Source organism: Hydractinia symbiolongicarpus, chromosome 5, assembly GCF_029227915.1.
Source record: "Hydractinia symbiolongicarpus strain clone_291-10 chromosome 5, HSymV2.1, whole genome shotgun sequence".
Taxonomy (NCBI): domain Eukaryota; kingdom Metazoa; phylum Cnidaria; class Hydrozoa; order Anthoathecata; family Hydractiniidae; genus Hydractinia; species Hydractinia symbiolongicarpus.
Window position 1 is genome coordinate 25,189,166 of NC_079879.1, and position 20,673 is coordinate 25,209,838.

Consider the following 20,673-nt stretch of genomic DNA (forward strand, 5'->3'; position numbering starts at 1 on the left):
TGAAAATATAACAACGTCATTGTTTCTTTTAGAGCATAGTTAAATTTCCTTATTCCTTAAAAGTGAAAAATCAATTATATATATAACTTATTTTTGTGCTTAAATATAACATGTGGTTAAATAAAACCAAGACTGAAAACGCTAAAACTTAATATAGTTTAAATTGCAAATGCTAACTTGTTTTTTGAATGCTGTGATATATACTATATGTATGCCTGCTCTCTTTAAAATATAGATAAAATATGCAACACTGTGATTTGCTACTTGGTTTTTTATCACTCTATTAATATTTTTTGATATATACAGAAAATATTCCTTATATTTCTTTGTTCTCAATCAGTGTGGTGTTAATATTTTTAAATCAGGAAGGTTAGAAAATGTTTGAGTAGATATTTCCATGTTAGTCTAACAAGATTCAAGCTTTTTTTACCAGAATATGTTAAAATTAGTAACACATTTAAAGTACAAAAATGTGTTTAAGCTGCTTTTCAATGAAGGCAATTTTTTTACATTACCCCTTCCCCATTAGGTCATTTATTTGTTTTTTATGGTTCAAATATGCAAAGGAAAATATTATATAGTAGCAAAAAGGCTAAAGATCTTAGACGTACCTTTAAACTCAACATGTAAAGGCATAAAGAGGCATAAAGAGCACAATGTCGTTTTATGATGTAGCATTAAAATACAGCTACTGTTTAGAGGATTATTTTAGCTTTCGGAAAATAAAAATTTATAATTATATACTGTTAAATAGTTTTTTGGAGATATTGATGTTAACCATATAAGGTGGAACACCAGGTATCCTTAACATCCTTAATACAGTATCTTGAATGTGTCTGTTCTGGCATACATAGTGAGAAGAAAAATATCATGGTATGGTATGAAAATGCTGGATTTTTGACTGTGTGCAGATGAAGTTATGCTCATACTTCACTTAGATGAGTGCTACAAACGTTCATGATGACGAGACCCTGTTTCATCAAGCTCAAAAGTTGATCTCGCTTATTACAAATATTGAAAATGTACCAAAACAAAAATTTGGTCAAGCCATAAGGGTATGGAATATTTATGTTCTTTGGCAGTTTGGATTTATGTGTAATTCTAAATTCACATTTTTAAGTTTCTTTGACAAGATAAAAATTTGGAAATAGCCTTTTTTAAATTTTTGTGAGAAATGACTTTTGCGAATCATCAGTTTAATAAATTTAGGCAAGAATTAAAGTGATATAAAGTAAATTATAAATATATAAAAATCTTTTGAGAATTTACTTTCATGAATAGCCTATTTTTATATGTTAAGAAAGAAACTTTTGCGAATAAACCATTTCAAATGTTTCTGTGATAAGGTTAATGTTAAGTTTCAATAGCTCAATTTTCATGTGCAATAACTTATTTAGAAAAATTTTCTTGTTCTCTGCAAGTGTTTTTGAAAAAACACTTGCAGAGAACAAGAAAAAATCTGATAGAATTTAGTTGTCAAATTCAGACTGCTTAAATATTCACCTCTTTAGTTGAAATCAAATTCCCCCCTCCCTGCTTCTTTTCCTATAAGGCTATAGGATTGTTCTTTTCTATTTTGTAATTTTTGATATCTAAAGGCACTATAATGTTGTACCATTTGTAAATTAACCTTTTGTTATCAATTAGATAAGGTGACTTTTCTGTTTCTAATTAATTTATAAATAATTAAGTTTGTTAAAAATAAAGAGTAAGAGTAAAAATGAATTTTTAATTATTATAGTTCATCTTCTTTCCTACTGAATATGCATGATTTATTTAGAAATATTTCATTATAAAATCTATTAACACTTTTTATCACATTTTGCTTGATTTTCTTATAGGTTTGCATCCAGAATCTGGTTGAGTTCTGTCAGGTTGTGTTGAGACACAAAAAAGTAAGTTTACTGGTGAGAAAGAATAGTGGACAAATCTAGTTGTTTATTCTTTAGTTCTTCACTATAACATAAAGTGTGTATGTTTTTTATAATTTTCAGAGTTTGTATGGTCAGAAAAAGTTAGGTTAAAAAGTTTTTTGGTTTCAGTCAACGAAAGTAAGCCAAATTCAAAGGAATTTTTTAAATGTTTTAAACTTTGTAGTTATAAAGTTATTTAAAACCTCTCACTTTCTGATAGCATGTTTCAAGTAATACAAGACTAGAAGTATTGCGATATACTTATTCTTAAAATTAATATGAATCTAAAAACAGAAGAATAAATAAAATAATCTCCCTTTTCAACTTACCATATTTTCTCTGTTATTTACATTTTTCATTGCACAAAACACATTTGCTTTAAATTTGTTTTTATGCTTTTTACGCATCATAATTCTGTGACCGTTAAAATTTCCTGATTTTTTTTCATAGAGAATAATACTGACTTGATTTCAATGCTCTAAAAAAATAATCCCAACCCTCCATTCCTAGCTCTATAATTGTCTTTACTTCCAGAGTTGAAAGACAAATTCTACTACTGAAATAATAGAGTAAACACAGTACTTTTTCTGCTCAACCACAAGCCATATTCTCAGGATGTAAATTTATCAACAATATAATTCAACAGCATTTAATTAGAGGCTTCTCAATAGAGAGAATTTAAAATAATTTTGTTTTTACGATTTTATAAATTTGACAGTCACCATTTCCTCAAACAACAAAAATATAAAAACTTATTTCATACATATGTAGCAATTGAGGGACAAAAATGCAAGAAAATTCATTTCGAATTCTGTGCTGGCAATAAAGAATATTACACCAGTCTTTACACAAAGCTTGCAGGACTTCCAAGATGATGACAATAACAGCAAAACCTTGGTAAGTTTTTTTTTTTGTTGAACACGTACATTTTTTATTAGAACTAATGATAGGTTTAATGATGGTAACTCAAGTATCACAAAATATTTTTTAAAAAAGTGGATTCATATTTCTTGAAATATCATTTTTTTCTATTTCAAGTTAATATAAGTTTAAGAAACACTGCTTGTGCCAATGTTGCAATGGCATAGCTGTTAAAATCCACAGTCATTCCACTCTATTTCTAACAATGTCTGTAAATTGTCTCCAGCAAATAAAATTAAAAATCACCAAAGTTGTTTTGGTTTGTAGTATTAATATATACATTTTTCCTAGATAGAGAAAGATAACTGCATTGCAAAAATTATACAAGCCATACGCTCTATTAATCAAACATTACAGACTCAAGTGAAGAAGAAGAAAGACACCAGTTCTGTACATTCAAAGAAAATGGATCCCCTGTCAGAATTATTTGGTGAAGAGGACACACTGTATTTTGTAAGTTCTTTTTACGATACTTTCTTTAAAACTCATAATGAATACTTGATATGTTTACTTTGTTTGTTTACTTTAAAAAAAACCCTAGAGAATGGCTAAATTGTAATCTTAATTCAATAAATTTGCATTTGAATATTTATTAGATTTGAATTTTAAATTAAATTTTTTTTGACATAAACATTGTTGTGGCCTAGCAGTTAAGTTGTTGCAGGGTGTCCACTTAAAAGTTGACCTCAATTTTCCTGACACTCCTGACACTTTTTAGCTAAAAATTCTTGACGTTTTCGAATCTTCTCCCCTACAAAATGCAGTATGTATGAAGAAAACAAGAAAAAAAGGATAAAGCAAATACAAGTTTAAAAATAAAAACAGACCTTGTAAAGCATATGCATTATGTGAACGTAATGCATATGAAAGGTTTAGTGAAACGTTTAAAAATCCTGATATTTTATAACAAGATCAAATTTCCAAGACAAGTACATATGTACTATGTTTAATTACTTTTAAAAAATCTGAAAAATGGCAAAATTGTAACCTTAAATCTAATAAATTTGCACTTAAATATTTATTAGGTTAAAAAAATTAGATTTACTGTGGCACAAAGCAGACTCTTTATGTGGTAGGCATAAAATAAAGATCGTTAAATTGACCATTTATTATATATATAGTGCTAGATAAATTAGGAAAGTTGTTTTTTTACTATAGGTTGCCAAGACTTCATTAACATTACATGTACTTTTTCTTTTAGGAATTTAATCTTACTAAAATACATGACTCTGACAGTGTTTTTGAAAATGCAGATGAAGAACATGATTTGAACAAGTGTGAATTGCCAAAATACTGTGACTCTAACACTTGTTTACCAAATTCGCCACATTTGGATACCATTGATGGTAATTTTTAAAAATCATATTAATCTTATATATCTTTTGTAGGATATTAGGATATGTATTTGAACTATCTGAAAGCATGATATGTTTTTATTATTTTTATCTGAGGTTGCAGTAACCCTTTCTTAGCTGTCAAGACAGCTGCTTTTTGTACTCACTGTTTTATGTATATAGGTTTTCTATACTTTTTCTTGAAAATACCTTAAGAGGAATAAAAATGATTTTGACTTTTCATCTGAATTGCAGTCAGCAGAAATTTCCAGTTTAAATGTATAAAAATAAGAAATAAGTTAGTTTTTTTGAGGCCATTTCTTTTTACTTCCTCGTAATTGTTCTTTGGTTTCTATTTTGAAATTAACTTAACTTAATTATGTTGAAAAGGTGTGCAAATTTTTTTGATCATTCATATTTTTATAAGAAACTTTTCTTGAGTAACATCCTTAGCTGCATCCAATGATAAAAAAACAAACAATATCCAAAATAAAAATATTTGTGCACTCCTTTTAAGTAAAAGAATACTAATTCATCTTTAATTCGGCAGTTTTAATAAAAATAATACTTATTTGCAATTTCTTATTTTCTTTTAAGGTAGCATTAAACCAACATTTACAGCTTTTTGTTGCATGCTGTATGGCTATTTTTATAATTGTGTGTACTTGTATCTTTTTTTAGATTCATTTATTGTTCCACGAAACATTACCATTGACAATTATGTTGAAGTCATTGACAGTAGTTCCAACTTGATCAACACCGCTCATAAAATGATTTCAAAGTCACACAAGTTGCTGTTGTCATGCTCAAAAAAAGATAGAGCAACAGTTAAATCTTTACGTCAAAAGCTCAACCAAGGTTTGAATAAATTTTATGTGTTTAAATAGACTTCTTGGTCATTGTTTGCTTTGTTTTTTGAGTCACTAAACAGTTTGGCAGTTTGGATTTGCAATTTTTCAAGGTTTTATAATTATCTTTCTCTCTAGTTATAAATTTTGTAGAAAATAGTAATAGAATAAGATATTTATTAAAACTGCACTAATCTTTTCTTCTTCTTGTCTTTTAAATCTAAGTTTACAAAACGACTGTAAAAAAGTTGTTGTTTACTTTTTGATCTGAGCAAATCAATAAAATTGTACGTTTGGTAATATTGATTGTGTGGTTTAGCTATGCTAACCCTCATCCTGCAAAAAAAAAGAATTTAATTTTTCATGTCATTTTCCTTTTTAATTCATATTTCTTTAAGCTATCATTGAATTTGATACCAGTATAACTAATGCACTGAAGGATATGGACAGTTTAGTAATGAAAAGAAAACTTATCCAGGATGGGCGGACCTTGTTGCAAGCAATAAAAAACATGAAAAGTTTTATTCAGCACCCACCCATACAAGCAGGTAAATAGTGTCCATTTCTATATAGCAGTAACTTTAGCAAGAAAATTCAGTTGAAAATTTTAAAAATAATAAAAATTTAAACTATTTTTATTTTTTCTATTTCTTTGACAAACATTATTAGACCGTGCCTACCTGAATAAGAATAGCATATTATTTTTTTTTAGACCATTCACAACCACAATGTAATATTGTGCAAAGAATACCACCGGATGTATTACCCAGTTCAACAGATTTGCCACCAACAACCATGTCACCAACTAAAACAGATAATAAAAAAGGTATTTCTGTATGCTAAAAATTTATTTGTTCTCAATTTCACATTCATGGGTAGTAAAGTCTGAGAATACAGGGACAGAAATTTATGTTATGTTTATAGCTGCAACCTAAAGCCGTTAATGGTTTAAGTGTTTGTTATTGGTATTACACTCTCCAACCTTTCCAATTTTAAACAACAGTGTGTAATAAACATACCACTCAAAAGATTGTGAGTAGTGTAAAAAATACCCCCTTTCCCCTCCCTCCCTTTACAACTATAGACAAGCTGTTTATAAATAATTACTTTTGTGGTGGATTTGCTACTTTTTTATTGCTATTTTTCAAAATAGAGCTGTTATCTATTAAAATTTTTGCAGTAGAAACAGGCTACAGTCTGCAAAATGTATTACATAAAAGTAAAATCGAAATTTTCTTTGATAAGGAAAGAAGGTGCTGTATTTGCTAAATGCTATATTACTAGTCTTAAGGTAATGTTGTCTCATTATGTGCAATAATAGCTAGCTAGTTTTAAAAAAGTCTCTTTTATCAGAAAGCTTGATTTAAAAGCATGTATAGCAGAAATTACAGATATCAAATATATGTATAGCATTTTAATGTATAGGATAACAGCTAGTTTTATTTTCTTATATTTACAGTTCATCCAGTTAGCACCAACAATTTCAAAGAGAAAGTTGAATGCATTCTTGCTGCAGCTTTTGCACATGATCCTGAAGAGCTTGAAAAAGAAATAAACTCCTTAACAGAATATGACGATGGAGTAAAGCAAATTGTTGGGGATATAAGGAAAAGAAATACGAACATCAGGTATATAAATAAATTTTCTTTTGCAGTTCTGCCAACTTTATACATTTTTATTCTGGAATTTATAGACAAAATAATTTCTGTTTAACCAGTACTGTAATTTATATGTGCTACTCTAGTGTTATGATGATGGATGCTGATGAAAAAGCTAATCGATCAACACGACAGCTTATCCGACATTCTCGAGATATTTACTTTAGACAAGACCCAACGAAAGAGGAAATAGAATCAGTACATATACTGTCACAAGACTGGTGTGAATGTCATGTTTTGTTAGCAGAAGCCATATGGCATCACCTGGCTCCATGGACAACATTTACTTCACATTTTTTCACTTCACCTGGTGGTATTGACTCAACGAAACAACAGTCATCCACATTAAGTATTTGGGTGAATAAAAACATATTGTTGCAATTATTCTGAAACCTCTTTAGCTTTGCAGACAAATTTCTAGTATTGAATATGTTTTGTTCATTGTCTGTTCAAATAACATTGTACCACATATTACATTTTTTTGGTATAAACCTTGGAAAATTGCCTTATCAATGAAATTCGGTTGCAAAAGGATACAAAACATTCTGTGAATAAGCAATATGTAACTTCTTAAGCTTTAGTTATCTTTAATTAGCTTGCTTCCCTGTAAGTCTATTGGAGAATGTATAGTTGTTTCAAAAGTATATGCACATTGGCACTTGATTTCAGCCAAAGCATAAAGTTTTTTAAGAAATTGATCTCTTACACGACATCTATAACTAGGCAGTTCTTCTTGATGAAAAAGTTCTGTTCTATTATTTTAAAATTATGAAATTCAAATTTTGGCTTCATTTACAAAAATTGCATCTTATTTAAACTTTTGAGAGGAAGCAATAAGGAAGTAAGGAATTCTAAGAATGGTTCTATTAATTTATAGTAGCTAACCATTCGTGTTCTATTCTGGATTAAATATTATCAATTATTTTTATTTTACTCCTGATTTTAATTCACAGAATCAATAAGCACAAATTTTTATATCAATTTTTAGATGAACAAATTCAAGAAATTGGAAGACAGCATTTGCCATCTTGTCACTGAATTCGAACAAATTGATGAAAGTTGTGAACCAAGTATAAACAATCATTTCATTAAAGCTCGGAATCTATGTTTCGAGATTCAACAACATTCCTCCAAAGTGCTTCAACTTGCCAAAGTATGTCTGTCATTGTTTTGTCTGTATTAAAAGCTGTTTCTTTTTTCCGATGATTTATTTACCTTTTATTTAGCTCCATTTATTGGGAGATGTCAGTGCAAATGAATGGCCAACATTTGGCCTGTGGTTGTTTCGATGGGCAAATGCAGTTCAGCAGCTGTTGTATCATATTGACGTCTTAACGAATCAAGTTCCCCAAACAACGACAAACATGGTATCCATGAAGGTGATTGCAGATAACCATATGAAGTTTGAAAACATTGCCAACCAAACCGTTCGAAGGTTGGTCTACATTGCTTTTAATAATAATAAACGTGCTTACTAAATCTTTTTGAAGCCACATAATTAAAAGAATTTGAAAGATTCCCCTGTACCGGCAAACTTCTCTTTAAATTTAAAACCCTGTTTTTTGTTGTCATAACTGGCAATTTTGTTAGGATCAAAGAGTAAATAATTTTAATTCATTTGGTTCTTATCTATCTTACAATTACAGACTTTATTGGAAATTAAGCTTAAAAATTTTGTAGCATCTCTTGTGCCTTTTTGTTATACAACATGTGTTTCCAATAAAGTCGTAATTTTGACTTTTGTACAACTATTGTGACATTGTTACACAACAGTTGCTTAACACATCTTCTTGAAAAACAACCCTAAAATATCCTAGCTGCCAAGACAGTTACTTGGGACAAAATGTTGAAGTTCATATGAATCAATTGAAAGAAATATACGAAGAAATGACAACTTTACATGACAGTGCACCTGTGCCTGAAGTGAACAACAATACCTGTAACATTTCAACCATCAATGCTGAGTTAGCAGTTATGCACAGACAGTGGAAAATAAAGGTACCGTAGAATTTGCTTCCTGTGTTAACAAGATCACTTTCTAAAAATTGTCTGGTTGATCTGAGAGATATTGGTAATTAAAGTACATTGGTCAAAAACTATGAAGTGCACATATGTATTGTTACTTTTGATATGTCCATAAACAACCTGATAATTTTTATTTAAAAATGTCCCAAGGTGTTCACAGAGCTTATTTTTTTTATAGCTGGTAAATGTGAAAAGTCTTTCATTCAGCATGGTTACATAGGTTCTGTGTAATAATTTATTCTTCTGAGGCTATGATAACAAAGGCAACCCAAATGCTGAACTGACCAAGCAATGCAGTTTTAATGCAACTCATCAATTATTAAATTTATTTCAAAGTTAGCAACAAGTTTATAAAAATTTTGCTGAAAGCCTGATATAATGACTCTTAACACTTTTTTTATAAGAATATGCTTTTTAAGAATATCAGGCTGGCATTTTCGTAATCTCACTCAAAGTACCAATTTATGGTATGTTCTAACGTCATTTTAAAAGAATTGAACAAGAACTCCACATCCTCATCCTTGTTTTCACACAAGGTAATCTCAGCTCGTTCCAAGCTATCGTTTTCATATTTTTCTTATTACTTATATTTTTTTATTCGTATCAACAAACCCGTATTGAAATACACTTAATCTTAGAGTTGCAAGGAAAGGTTGTAAAATGGCTGAAAATATTATTTACAAATTGAGACCTATGTTTCACATTTTTTTCACAATTAATTTTTTGTGCGACCCTTAATTTTTGATGTTTTTTTATTTATTGTCATAATGTGTATTAGCAGTAAAAACGTCAGAATGAATAAGTCAAATAACTATCTTCTGTTCCAGGCTTACGCTTTGTCAAATCTAGTTACAAACTGCACAAATTATTTATCCAAACCGATCGATGCCCTGCTCGAATCAGCGAGAAGTGAATGCGATCTAGATGGCCCAAATACAGAATCTTTTGAGGAATATAAGGAAGTTTTTGCTAAGAAGATGAAGCGTATTCGAATTCACACATGCTTGGCTGTAGACACATCAACCTCCAGGAAAGAAATCCATGAGGTTATTGAAACTTTGGATCAGCTAGATGATGTTTCAGATCAATTAGTTGCAACTTGTTACAGAATTGTCGGTATGTATTGCCTGGTTTTCACTCCATAGCAGAAAGCATTAAAAAAATAAGTTTTTAGATCTGATTCGTGAATAATGAAGCTCTAGGGTTCTAGGTGACAACAGATAAAAACTTAAAGTTACTTGCGCCTGGGATACATCTATTCTTCCTAACCGAAATAATTAGCAATAACCACTTTCCCTTTGCAAAAATAAGCTTAAGTTATTTCTCAATTTGTATAAAAATTATTACAATCTTCCATTGTGCTAATATTAAGCTTTGATTTATTAATTCAGCACATTTTTACTGCGTAAAGTATGGTCTAATAAGGTAGAGATATATACACAGAGATGTATGATTGCAAAACTTAAATATACTAATGTAGAATCAATAAATTAACCTAGCGATTCCGTGATCATAACAATTTACAATAGCAATCCTAGGTTGTCACCCGATATTACGTAGTTTTGTAACTTTATGTGCTTTGAGGTTGACATGCATTTGTATTTACTTTTTTTGCATTGCTGTGTTTTTGTCATGTCTAGGTAACAATCTGAAGATGCCGATATCTTCAAAAGTCAATCTCTTACGACTTCAATGGCTATCCACTGCGAATTATTTATTGTTTAAACTCCGAAAGTTGCCAGAAGTACGATATTCCGCAATATCGGGTAAGTTTGGTATCCTGAGAAGCATTAGGTGGGACAATTTGTTGTTTGCGTTTTTGAGAAAATTGGCGAGAAAAAGAGTTAAAGCAACCACATCAATTACATATTATTAGATTTCTGTCAACTTAAGTTTAAGCAAAACTCGAGATAAATGAGTATTCGATGAATTATGAAATAAATCGCCAACTTCTTTAATAATTAAAATGGGCTTGGACCAAGCCGGTTTAAGCGTACAACTTGTGACCAAACAATTGATGATATTTCAGTCTTGTCTTGCAGTTCTTTTTATTAGTAAATTTGACTCTTTGTTATTTGAAACTAGTAGCTATTTTTTTTCTTAAATTAAACGCACGTAATTTTTTTTAAAAAACTTTAGCCTTTTGACTTACCAAAAAATACATTTTGCTCAATCACTAAATTTAATACACTACAAGTTTTTTTAATTACGTTTTACATGCCGTATACAACATGAATTTATCTATTTTGATTTTGATTTAGCTGTGATGCGCCATTTACATTTTGAAAATGACGTCAGTAATGCAGACGAATTTTCAGAAGTTTTGTCAGAGCATGTCACTTCATCAATATCATTGCCTGATACCACGCCTTCGCGTTTGACACTACCTGGTGAACAGAAGGTATTAACTTCGGAATATGATAGTGTTTACAACTCATGGAATGAGTACTCAGAAGAGAGTGAGGTATGCTGGGTTTTTTTTTGGAAGATGGAATGAAAATCTAAGTCATTCAATCTTTGTTCTAGAAATGTCTGCATTGGTATAATTAATTGTTCACTTTTTTTTTCTGTTGTGTTTTTGTTGATGCGCACCCTCTCTTTTTCGTTGAATGGAAAGATTTATTCACTCTGGTCGAGTTACGTTTCGTAATATGTGTATAATACTCGCCGGGATATAAGGCTGTGTAAAAAAATTGTGTAGTCCACTAAGTATTTCAAACACATGAATAACGGTGAGTTATTACAAATTAGGTTATTTTGTTTCTCGTACGGCGCGTACTATTTTTATATTTATATTTTTTATACATTTGTGTATACTTTTCGTATATTTATCTGTCTATTTATTTATTTTGTTTATTTTTTAATTATTTTTGTTAAAACAAGAGCTGAAGGAGAGTGATTTATGTAATCAAGTTCCAGCGTTAATAATGAAATCATTTTTGCATCACCTTTTTAATCATTTGCACTGTTCCCTAACATGTGCCCTAGGTGGTTTCTAGATCTGACTGATAGACGGGATGTCGGTCATACACGTTTGCGACAAAATTTGACACAATTAACGGAAAGGTTACTTAAGACGATGCTGACGTCAACATTTTTTTGTCACGTAAATACCCTTTTATGCCCAAATTGGTCCAAAAATCAAAAATGTTTGTTTTCGAGAAAAATTGTCCCAATGAACCAAAAAACATGTTGAACAAGATGGTGATATGTTTGTGTCACTTAAAAAATTTAAAAATTCCATCTTAGTCCACATTGTCCTATTTTTACTCCAAAGGTCACAAAACAATCCCCCCCTGAATAATTCCAACCTAGGACAATCCCCCCTGGATAATTACCCCGAACAATTTCCCCCGCTAATTTCCACAAAATGAATGCCGCACTCACTGGTTTAATTATGCTTAGCATAACTGCAATTTGCCATTGGATAATCCTGACAATTCGTTTCCACTAACTGACACTGGAATATTCCTATTTGCATATCTTGCTTCAGTAATACACTTTACTCAGTTCGGAATGTAATAATAAAAACTTAGCCTTATTTCCTTAGAAAAATTGGTTTATCTGCTAAAGATGCAGACTATTTTTTAAATCTAAGGGGCAAGTCTTCAGTGGCAATTAGCAGGGGGAAATTGTCCAAAGGGAGGGGGGGGGCAATTATACAAGGGGGTTGTCTTAGGTAGAAGTTATCCAGGGGGAATTTTCTTAAAACCTACTCCAAACTGGCCCAGACATTAAGTTTATGTTTTTAACTGCAAATTCTTCTGGGCTTGAACTTCCGACCTTGGGCTTTCTACCTTGAAAATGCGAATTTTTGGTCATTTTTCTTACAGTTACACCAATGCATCAATTTTCTCACAATTTTATTTTCATAATGGCGTTTTTTAAGCGTCAGCTCCGTCTTTTTATTTTGTTTTAAAAGGTGCAAAAGAATTTCCAGTTTTTAATTCTTAGTTTGGCAAAGGTTTGTAAACTGTTGCCATAGTGACAGTGGTCAGTTTTGTGGTCTATCTCTATCTCTTTCTTTTTTTTTTGCTTAAATGGCGAAATTTTACAACGACTTCCTTTTTTGTTCTTTATAAATATTTTACCATGGCCAATTTCGTTTTTCACTGTTACCCAATTATTTTTCCAATTCTCTAATAATATCACTGTTTAATATATTAAATATATTCTTTCATAAATGCTTTCCATAATGAAAAAGAAGTTTATATATTTCGATTTTCGAGTGCGTATGTTTCTCGAATCACAAGTAAATAGGCGACGACGTACAAATCGCAAAAGTTTATCATGCTTCAATACATATTGGAGTTAGTTATTCGGACAATCGCATTCTGTTTACATGGATTCGGATTTTATTTACTGTATTTGACAAAGCACACAAACATAAACAAAAGTCAACGCATCTTTTTAATGAATCTTAGTTTTTGTGAGATGTGTCTGTGCGGCGCCGCTGTGGCGAAAATAACGCTTCTCTTTCGTGGCTACGAGAAAGCAGCATATCAGATTTTAATAATGCAATTGACTGGATTCTCTTTGGCGTACTACCTTCTAATGCTGTTTCTAACTGTTGATCGTTTCCTGGAGATTAACCTTAACATTCGATATCCGTTGTACTGTTCAAGAAAAAGAGCGCGATATTCCATGGTTTTTGTTTGGGCTGCTGCCTTTACGCACATTGTGGCGTACCTTGCCGTGCAACCTAGCATTAATGAACTGTATAAAACATGTGTCTTGTACTTCTATCCAGTTGCAGAGACATGCTTTTGCATAACAGCTGTATTTACTTACAGTTACATATATAAGAAGATTTCTTTTCATAAAAGACGCAATACAATTGTTCCTGTACGCATACCTGACGATGGTAGTAAACCCAAGGTTTCTCACAAAAAACTTGTTGGCAGAATTGGAATGTTTATGCCAAGTTTGTTAATTTTGACATTTGTCGTTTTCTTCGTCATTCCTGACCAAACATACTTCATTTATGCATTATCCAATAAAAGCATGCCAAAATATTTACAGATAACATTCGCTACTGCTTTTTCGCTAGGATTCGTCACTGATGCGATCATCTATATCTTTTTGTCGAGACATGTGAAGAGCGTGTTTTGGTTGAAGGTTTTCCCAGTGTTTTCAGACCAACCGACAACGATGGCTTATCTAACCACCGAAACAGCTCCGATGCAGCAGTAATAATGAAATTCGTGTGAATAAATTTCGACTTTTAAATTTGTTTCGAATTTGTTTGAATATATCGCAGTGAATATTAGACTTTTTTCGACAAAGAAAGAAAAATGGTTGTTGTTGTTGTTGTTGTTGTTTTTCTTGTTGTTGTTGTTGTTGTTGTTGTTGTTGTTGTTGTTGTTGTTGTTGTTGTTGTTGTTGTTGTTGTTGTTGTTGTTGTTGTTGTTGTTGTTGTTGTTGTTGTTGTTGTTGTTGTTGTTGTTGTTGTTGTTGTTGTTGTTGTTGTTGTTGTTGTTGTTGTTGTTGTTGTTGTTGTTGTTGTTGTTGTTGTTGTTGTTGTTGTTGTTGTTGTTGTTGTTGTTGTTGTTGTTGTACATTGTAACTGAAATATGTCTTAAATCATGAGTGGTACCCATTTCTTTCTGTCCTTCTATATTGTACAGATTGAAATAATCGAAAAAGTATTTATTAAGAACTATTTAATCTGAAATATTTTCATCCTGTACAAATATTGATAATTAAATAATAAAGATATAAATTTATAGTTCCTACCACTGCTTTTCATACTCATATGTTTAAATTTTAAACATGATGGCTATTTAAAGTAAAATCATTTCGATATAACTATTGACCACGTCATGCGATTGTATTAAATGTTCTTCGAAACAAATCTTGAAAAAATCAGTGAACGTTAAATAGATGATCGAGTTTAAGTTGAATGAGACGAGCGTGCAAGAAGGTTTTTTTTTTAGTTTACAAGAACGGAGAGTAAGGATCACACATTCTTCTGTATCGCGAAAGCCTAAGACTGGTCACGTCAGCAATTTTCATGACCAGCGGCCGTACTTATATCGGTTCTGGGAAGTTTACAAAAGACAATTACGGGCTATTTCCAACGGCGTTGCCCATAGTTTTTTTTACATAAGTAAGCTGAATTAAAGATTGAAATATATGAAGAGAATTCGCAAAAATTTATTTCGCATTTTTTTCCTCATAATGTATGAATACATTTGAATACTTCCAAACATTAGAGCGTCGTAAATATGACCTCAAGAACGTCATAATTAAAACCATCGTCGGAAACTTGGTGATACTAGGCAACGTTTTCATCAACATTATTCGCGTGATTAACATTGTTGTCACGTGGCGGGTGTCGTGAAGTAACGGCGGTTTTTAGGCGATTAGTTCTGAGTGTTCCATGTAATTGGCACACGAAATTTGGCCGAATATTTTTAATTTGCTTTGAAGCGTTTGTGATCTCAAGATGCAGCAAGCAAAAAAACTCTTCGGATAAATAGGACATACTATATGTAACAAATTCCTTTGAATTAAAATTTTGAAATCAACATCTGCCCTTTAGAGCCCATAGAGGTATTCACGTTCGGAATATAATATATGCTCATAATTATTTCCAATCAGATAATTGGATTATAAAAAGGGTTGTCACATATTATTTAGCACCACAATATTTATCCTACACACAGCTGCCATAGTCTCAAGTTTTTAACTTCATTCTTAACCTAGATTCACACCGAAACAAAAGTTCTACGCAGCGGTGCGTTTTTACCATACATGCTAACCGCGAATTGACAGTACTCGCTTTCGGTTTGAGTAAGCGCATAATGGCATGTTTCTTAATTGTTTCTTTGTATCGTATACAAAAAACAAAAAGTATTTTCAAATTTAATGTAAACAAAAAACGCAAAGGTCATGCGGTAAGGTGCTGCGCCACTGGGAACTGCGTTTTCAGTGTGAATTTAGCTTAAGCCTGATTCACACTTGTGATGCAACGTAATATGACACTGCGTGAAAATATTGAATTCAAAAACAGTAGAAAAAATTATTAGCCTGCCTTGCTTTTCTCCACTACGACAACACTCGATTGTAATTGAGACAATTTGTTAAGGCTTTGCCAAGACAGGCTTGACCGTAGGCTCCGTTTTCATTCATTATTTTTTACAACCATGATTGTAAATCTTGTGCTTGCCAAGACAGGCTTGACCGTAGGCTCCGTTTTCATCCATTATTTTTTTACAACCATGATTGTAAATCTTGTGCTTTGCCAAGACAGGCTTAACCGTAGGCTCTGTTTTCATCCATTATTTTTTTACAACCATGATTGTAAATCTTGTGCTAGTGTAAAAATGGTTTGTTTCTAAGTTTGCTTATCTAATTTGTTCTACTGTGTAAGCCAGATTTTAATACTAATAATTCTGGCGCGAATTGATTCTTGCGTAGTATAAATTTATTAATATGCCAAGATCTGCAGTCTGTTATTGTTGTGCTCCTTTTTTAAAATCCTATCTCTACAACATTTGCTGTTCAACATCCTTTGCATCGCTTTGTTGTACATGTGTCTCCAATAAAGTCGTAACGGCGACTGTTGTACGACTGTTGTTTAACAATTTATGTTGATGGAAACCGACGTTAACGATGACTGTCGTACGACTGTCGTACGACGGTTCTTTGACACTGTGTATGTTATTATTGTAGCTTGACGCCCAGCTTGTCTTTAATAACATGCATCTACAGATCATCTCGTTGCTTTATAGGCCGCTAGTGATGCATTATTACAAAGCAGCGAGTTGGATGGTGTTGCACACCGAGCGGAGCCTCGCTTGTCATTAGGCGTTGATGATTCTCAGGTATGTGTTTACAAGCATTCTAGATATAATCTAAAATTGTCCACTTTGTTTTTTATAAATTTTCTGATTTCTTGCGCGCTTATTATACCTACTACGAAAGAAAGGTATTTTTTGATGATAAGTCAAACAAACGTAGAAAAAAAGGGCGGAACTAATTAATTCACATTTTTTATATTAATAATTGCGAATCAACAACGTTGCAATGAAGAGAGTAAATGAAAACTAATTTAAATTCACTTTTTTTGTGTGCACTACGAAACTTATAGTGCGAACTGTCATTGTTTGGACAATTGTGCCGAATTAACTGGTGTTATTTTTTCACACTTTTAATCTCGCACTTTTTTATACCCTTGAGGTTGTGTTTTTTCGTTGATTTTCGGACGTTGTTTTATTTAAGCGCACGATGTCATACCTGTCTGGTATTTAGCGATGAATTTATTTTTATTATCCTCAAAATCCTCGAATTACAGAAATAAAAATAAAAACAATAAAGAGTTCCGTATTTTAGTTTAATTTGATATTTATAATATCTTCTTTAGAGTGAACAAACTGATGTTACACCGGCAGTAAGATGTAAGAACAAGTCACTGCACAAGAAAGAAAAACCTCCGATATCACCAAAGCCACCAAGATTGGAAATGAATGAATCACTTCTCAATCTGTCACGAAGTAGTAACGATGACGAATTGACGGATCGGTCAGCTAATTTATCTGCAAGATTTGACGAACCAACTCCAAAGTCTATAGCTGTGAGTGGAATACTTAAAAAACATGTTTTTTTGTGCAAGGAATATTTTCTTGTTATGGTCACATGCCAAATAGAAAATTCTAAAGCAATAAAAAACGCAAATCTCTTAACGAGCGATTCTTTTTTTTATTTATTATAAGTGTTATATACAGCGAAATGGGATATGAAATAACGATACATTTTACAATATCTATGCCTATACTTCTAGGATTTTATGACTCCTCACACGAAATTTTGCTTACCACGAACAAACGCTCCCCTCTTCAATCTCTTGAACCTATACGTTTTATAAAAACTAAAATAGAAGCAAAAATGTTAAAACTCTATTGGTTTATTTTACGCTCCTGTGGCGTAGTATTGTGTGCTTGGGCGTAAATTAGGCGTGAGAATTGTGCAAATAAAAGGGAATATCATGCGAGGCAGGGTATATTATTTGCAGCATTTAAATTTCTATTATCATTTTCTTTCTTTTTCTTTAGAAATGGGTGTTTTTTCTGTTTTTAAAAAAGTTTAGACTCTTTCTCAGCAACGTGATTTGTATTTGTTCTAGGCTGCTGCTCATATTCTCCATCGAGAGGCAGATAAATGGGAAGACGAAAACAACTCCATTATAAAGGTGGTGAAATTAATGGCGAAGCAGATGTTTCAAATGGCAGAGTTTTCAAAAGGAAGAGGCAATCTAAAGGTGAGGATTTCAGTATCCAGTTTTTTGCACATCGAGCCTACAAATTAAAGCTTACCTCCCACTAAATCCCAATCACTCAAAATATCTCTTTTCGCCTGATTTACATTTGTAAGAGAGTATTAAGATTAAAGGTTAAACAATCTACTTGCATGCAAATCCAAAGCAATAGAAGAAGTGGCCAAAGTGGGGAAAAACTCTTTAAGTTTAAATTCTTGGTTGTTACAATACGTATTTGCGAAACGAATACTTTTTTTTTGTTCATTACTAATATGAACATATGAAGATATTAAGGTTACCTCATATGAGAGTGGGAGGTAAGATTTAAAGTATAGGCGTCCTGTTTGTTGTTGTTACTGTTGCAACAACAAAAGGAAGCACAAGAGATTATATTTTGTCACATCTGTTTTATTTCAGTCGAAAGACGATTTAGTTCAAACTGCTAAAGCTATTGCAGCCAACGCCAATGCAGTTGCAAAATTTGCTACTGTTATAGCTGATCAATCATCTGACGAAAGGTAATTCATTGGTCAGTTAGTAGAGAGTAATGCTTCTTATGAAGTAAGATGAGAAATTCTTATCGGTAAAAAAGTCAGTAAAAAGTGACTAAATTTTTCCCGGCATATATTTATACCGACCATCATTTTTGACCAATCAAGTTTTTTGTCGATATGTTTTTTGTTTGGTTTTTCTTTGTGAATTTAATAATTTTCCTTTGTATATTCTTTAAGTTTTTAAACACAACAAGCTTTTTTAAGCAGTCGATAAAAAGTAACTAAATTTTCTGCAGGTGAATGATTTTTTACCAAATTCTATCTAATTTTTTTTCAGTAAAGTAAGTGCTTACCAAAACAAATAAGACGAAGCATTCATTAAATTGGATTCAAAGAAATTTGCAGTTCTGAAAAATTATATTTTTATCCGGCGCTATAGTACTACTACGGTCTCAAAACATTTGCATTTTACTTTCATGCAGTTGTCGAAGAGACTTACTTCATTACGCTGAATTGGTACCAACGATAAGCACGCAGTTACGAATAGTTGCTTCCGTAAAATCTGTCGCTAAAGAAGACGAAACGGTAAAAGTTTGTGTTTAATTTGTTTCAACATGCTTTTTTTATTTGTTTGTTTAGTTAGACATTATTGCCAAAAACAGTATTTCTTTTCTCGTGCGTTCGGAAAGTGTTGGCTCACAATAGTATGACGTGCTTATTTTAATGTCAATATATTAATAAATAAAGCATAAATGTTTTAGAGATTTTCTTACATTTTAATGCAAAATAATGTTTGTTTTTTATTCTTTTTAGGCTGATGTAATGTTGGTTGCAAATGCAGAGAATCTAATGAAAGCTGTAGTGGGCACGTTAAAGGCTGCTGAAGCTGCATCTGTTAAGGTAGCGCTAGAAAAAATAGTTTATTTTTCCATTCTTTTATTTTTTGTCTATTTGATTGTGCCCCCACCATTTTAGATATCAAATGAAAGCAGTTACTCGAACGATGTCGCAGTAGGAGAGATTACAGAGATAGCATTCCAGTGGAAGCGCAAAATCCGCATGAAACGTGCAATGAATGCTCTGGCTGCACCTCGTGGCGACCTTGGGTTACGTTTATCAAAAGAAACTACCCCTCTTCCATCCCTAACAGATTTAGTGATAAGTTAGAAATGTTTATTACGGGATTGCTTTTATTTTTCAAAAAAATAACTTTAAATGTTTTAATATTAAAACCTTAAGGGAAGAAAAAGTATGAATGATAACAATGCAAATTTAGTCTCAAGTTTCCAAACTTAATAATTTTCTGCATGTTGAAATCCCAATTAAAGAGAGTTTGATTGTCCCTGTTTTTAATTTTTAGTTATATTCATCAAATGACTATGTAAAAATAAAAATTCGGAAAATATTTCTTCCGTTAGGCGTTGTATGATATTTAATGTTTTTTTTATTGTTCTTGTTATATGCTTGTTGCATACATTTTTAACCGTGTTAATACTAATTTTTATACATATTGTTCTATCGTAGCTAGAGTTAAATAATTTTTTATTCAGACGGTGAATAACTGCTACAAGACTTCCAATAGAAGTCGTTGCTTTTTTACTCTTCATGAAAGACGAACAAAATTTATTTTTGAAAATCTGAGAGAGTATTGATTCTCCCAAGTATTTAATTTTCGAGAAAAAAACATGAAAAAAAATTATATTTTTTTGGAACCTTTAAAAAATCTTCCATTATGAATATATACCAGGGAATTTCTTATATTTTAGCATTTGCGACATTTTTTACACTCAAAATGTTTAAAAACTTGACATGAAAGAAAATACTTACGACGTATGATTTTTGTTGAGCATAATTCATGTTGCTGGCAGTTGGTTTTTAGTAGAAAATGTATATTTAAATTGTTTTTTATTGTATTGTAGTTAAAAATTGTAGTTAAAAATTGAATTTTTGAGGATATTTTCATGACCAATGTATATTTTATTTGAATATATTCAATTATTTCCAAAAAAGAATAAAGTTATGTAATATCGGACGTCGCAAAATTTGAAACCTTAAGATGTTTGAAATGACAAGTCCGTATCGGGGATAAAAACTTAGAAAATTAATCCTGCATTGAGAAAAGAATCCTAACCGAAATTTATCCTCGACTTTTGTTTAGTTTTCGACATTTTTTTCTAATAACGTGCAGAACACAGATGGAAACAGTATGGACCAGAAAATT

The 20,673-nt window shown here is 31.5% G+C and overlaps 1 protein-coding gene across 1 annotated transcript; it reads left to right on the forward strand.

The window, feature by feature from the left end:
- Nucleotides 1–605: 605 nt before the first annotated feature.
- LOC130645616 (uncharacterized) lies at nucleotides 606–20,468 on the forward strand. Its single transcript, XM_057451654.1, has 23 exons — nucleotides 606–1,055; nucleotides 1,842–1,895; nucleotides 2,685–2,810; nucleotides 3,126–3,287; nucleotides 4,036–4,180; nucleotides 4,850–5,026; nucleotides 5,415–5,564; nucleotides 5,729–5,842; nucleotides 6,476–6,644; nucleotides 6,761–7,031; nucleotides 7,663–7,827; nucleotides 7,901–8,109; nucleotides 8,492–8,672; nucleotides 9,527–9,815; nucleotides 10,340–10,465; nucleotides 10,961–11,163; nucleotides 16,436–16,528; nucleotides 17,068–17,277; nucleotides 17,827–17,961; nucleotides 18,376–18,476; nucleotides 18,935–19,037; nucleotides 19,266–19,352; nucleotides 19,428–20,468. Exons 1-23 carry the CDS (start codon nucleotides 939–941, stop codon nucleotides 19,617–19,619), a joined length of 3,579 nt encoding a protein of 1,192 aa, XP_057307637.1. The 5' UTR covers nucleotides 606–938; the 3' UTR covers nucleotides 19,620–20,468.
- The last annotated feature ends 205 nt before the right edge of the window (nucleotides 20,469–20,673 follow it).

Excerpts from the sequence above, each read along its gene's own strand:
- LOC130645616 (XM_057451654.1), top strand. The coding sequence starts at position 939 with ATGAGTGCTACAAACGTTCATGATGACGAGACCCTGTTTCATCAAGCT. Across the intron at positions 1,056-1,841 it reads AATTTGGTCAAGCCATAAGG|GTTTGCATCCAGAATCTGGT; the intron begins GTATGGAATATT and ends ATTTTCTTATAG. Across the intron at positions 5,027-5,414 it reads ACGTCAAAAGCTCAACCAAG|CTATCATTGAATTTGATACC; the intron begins GTTTGAATAAAT and ends TATTTCTTTAAG.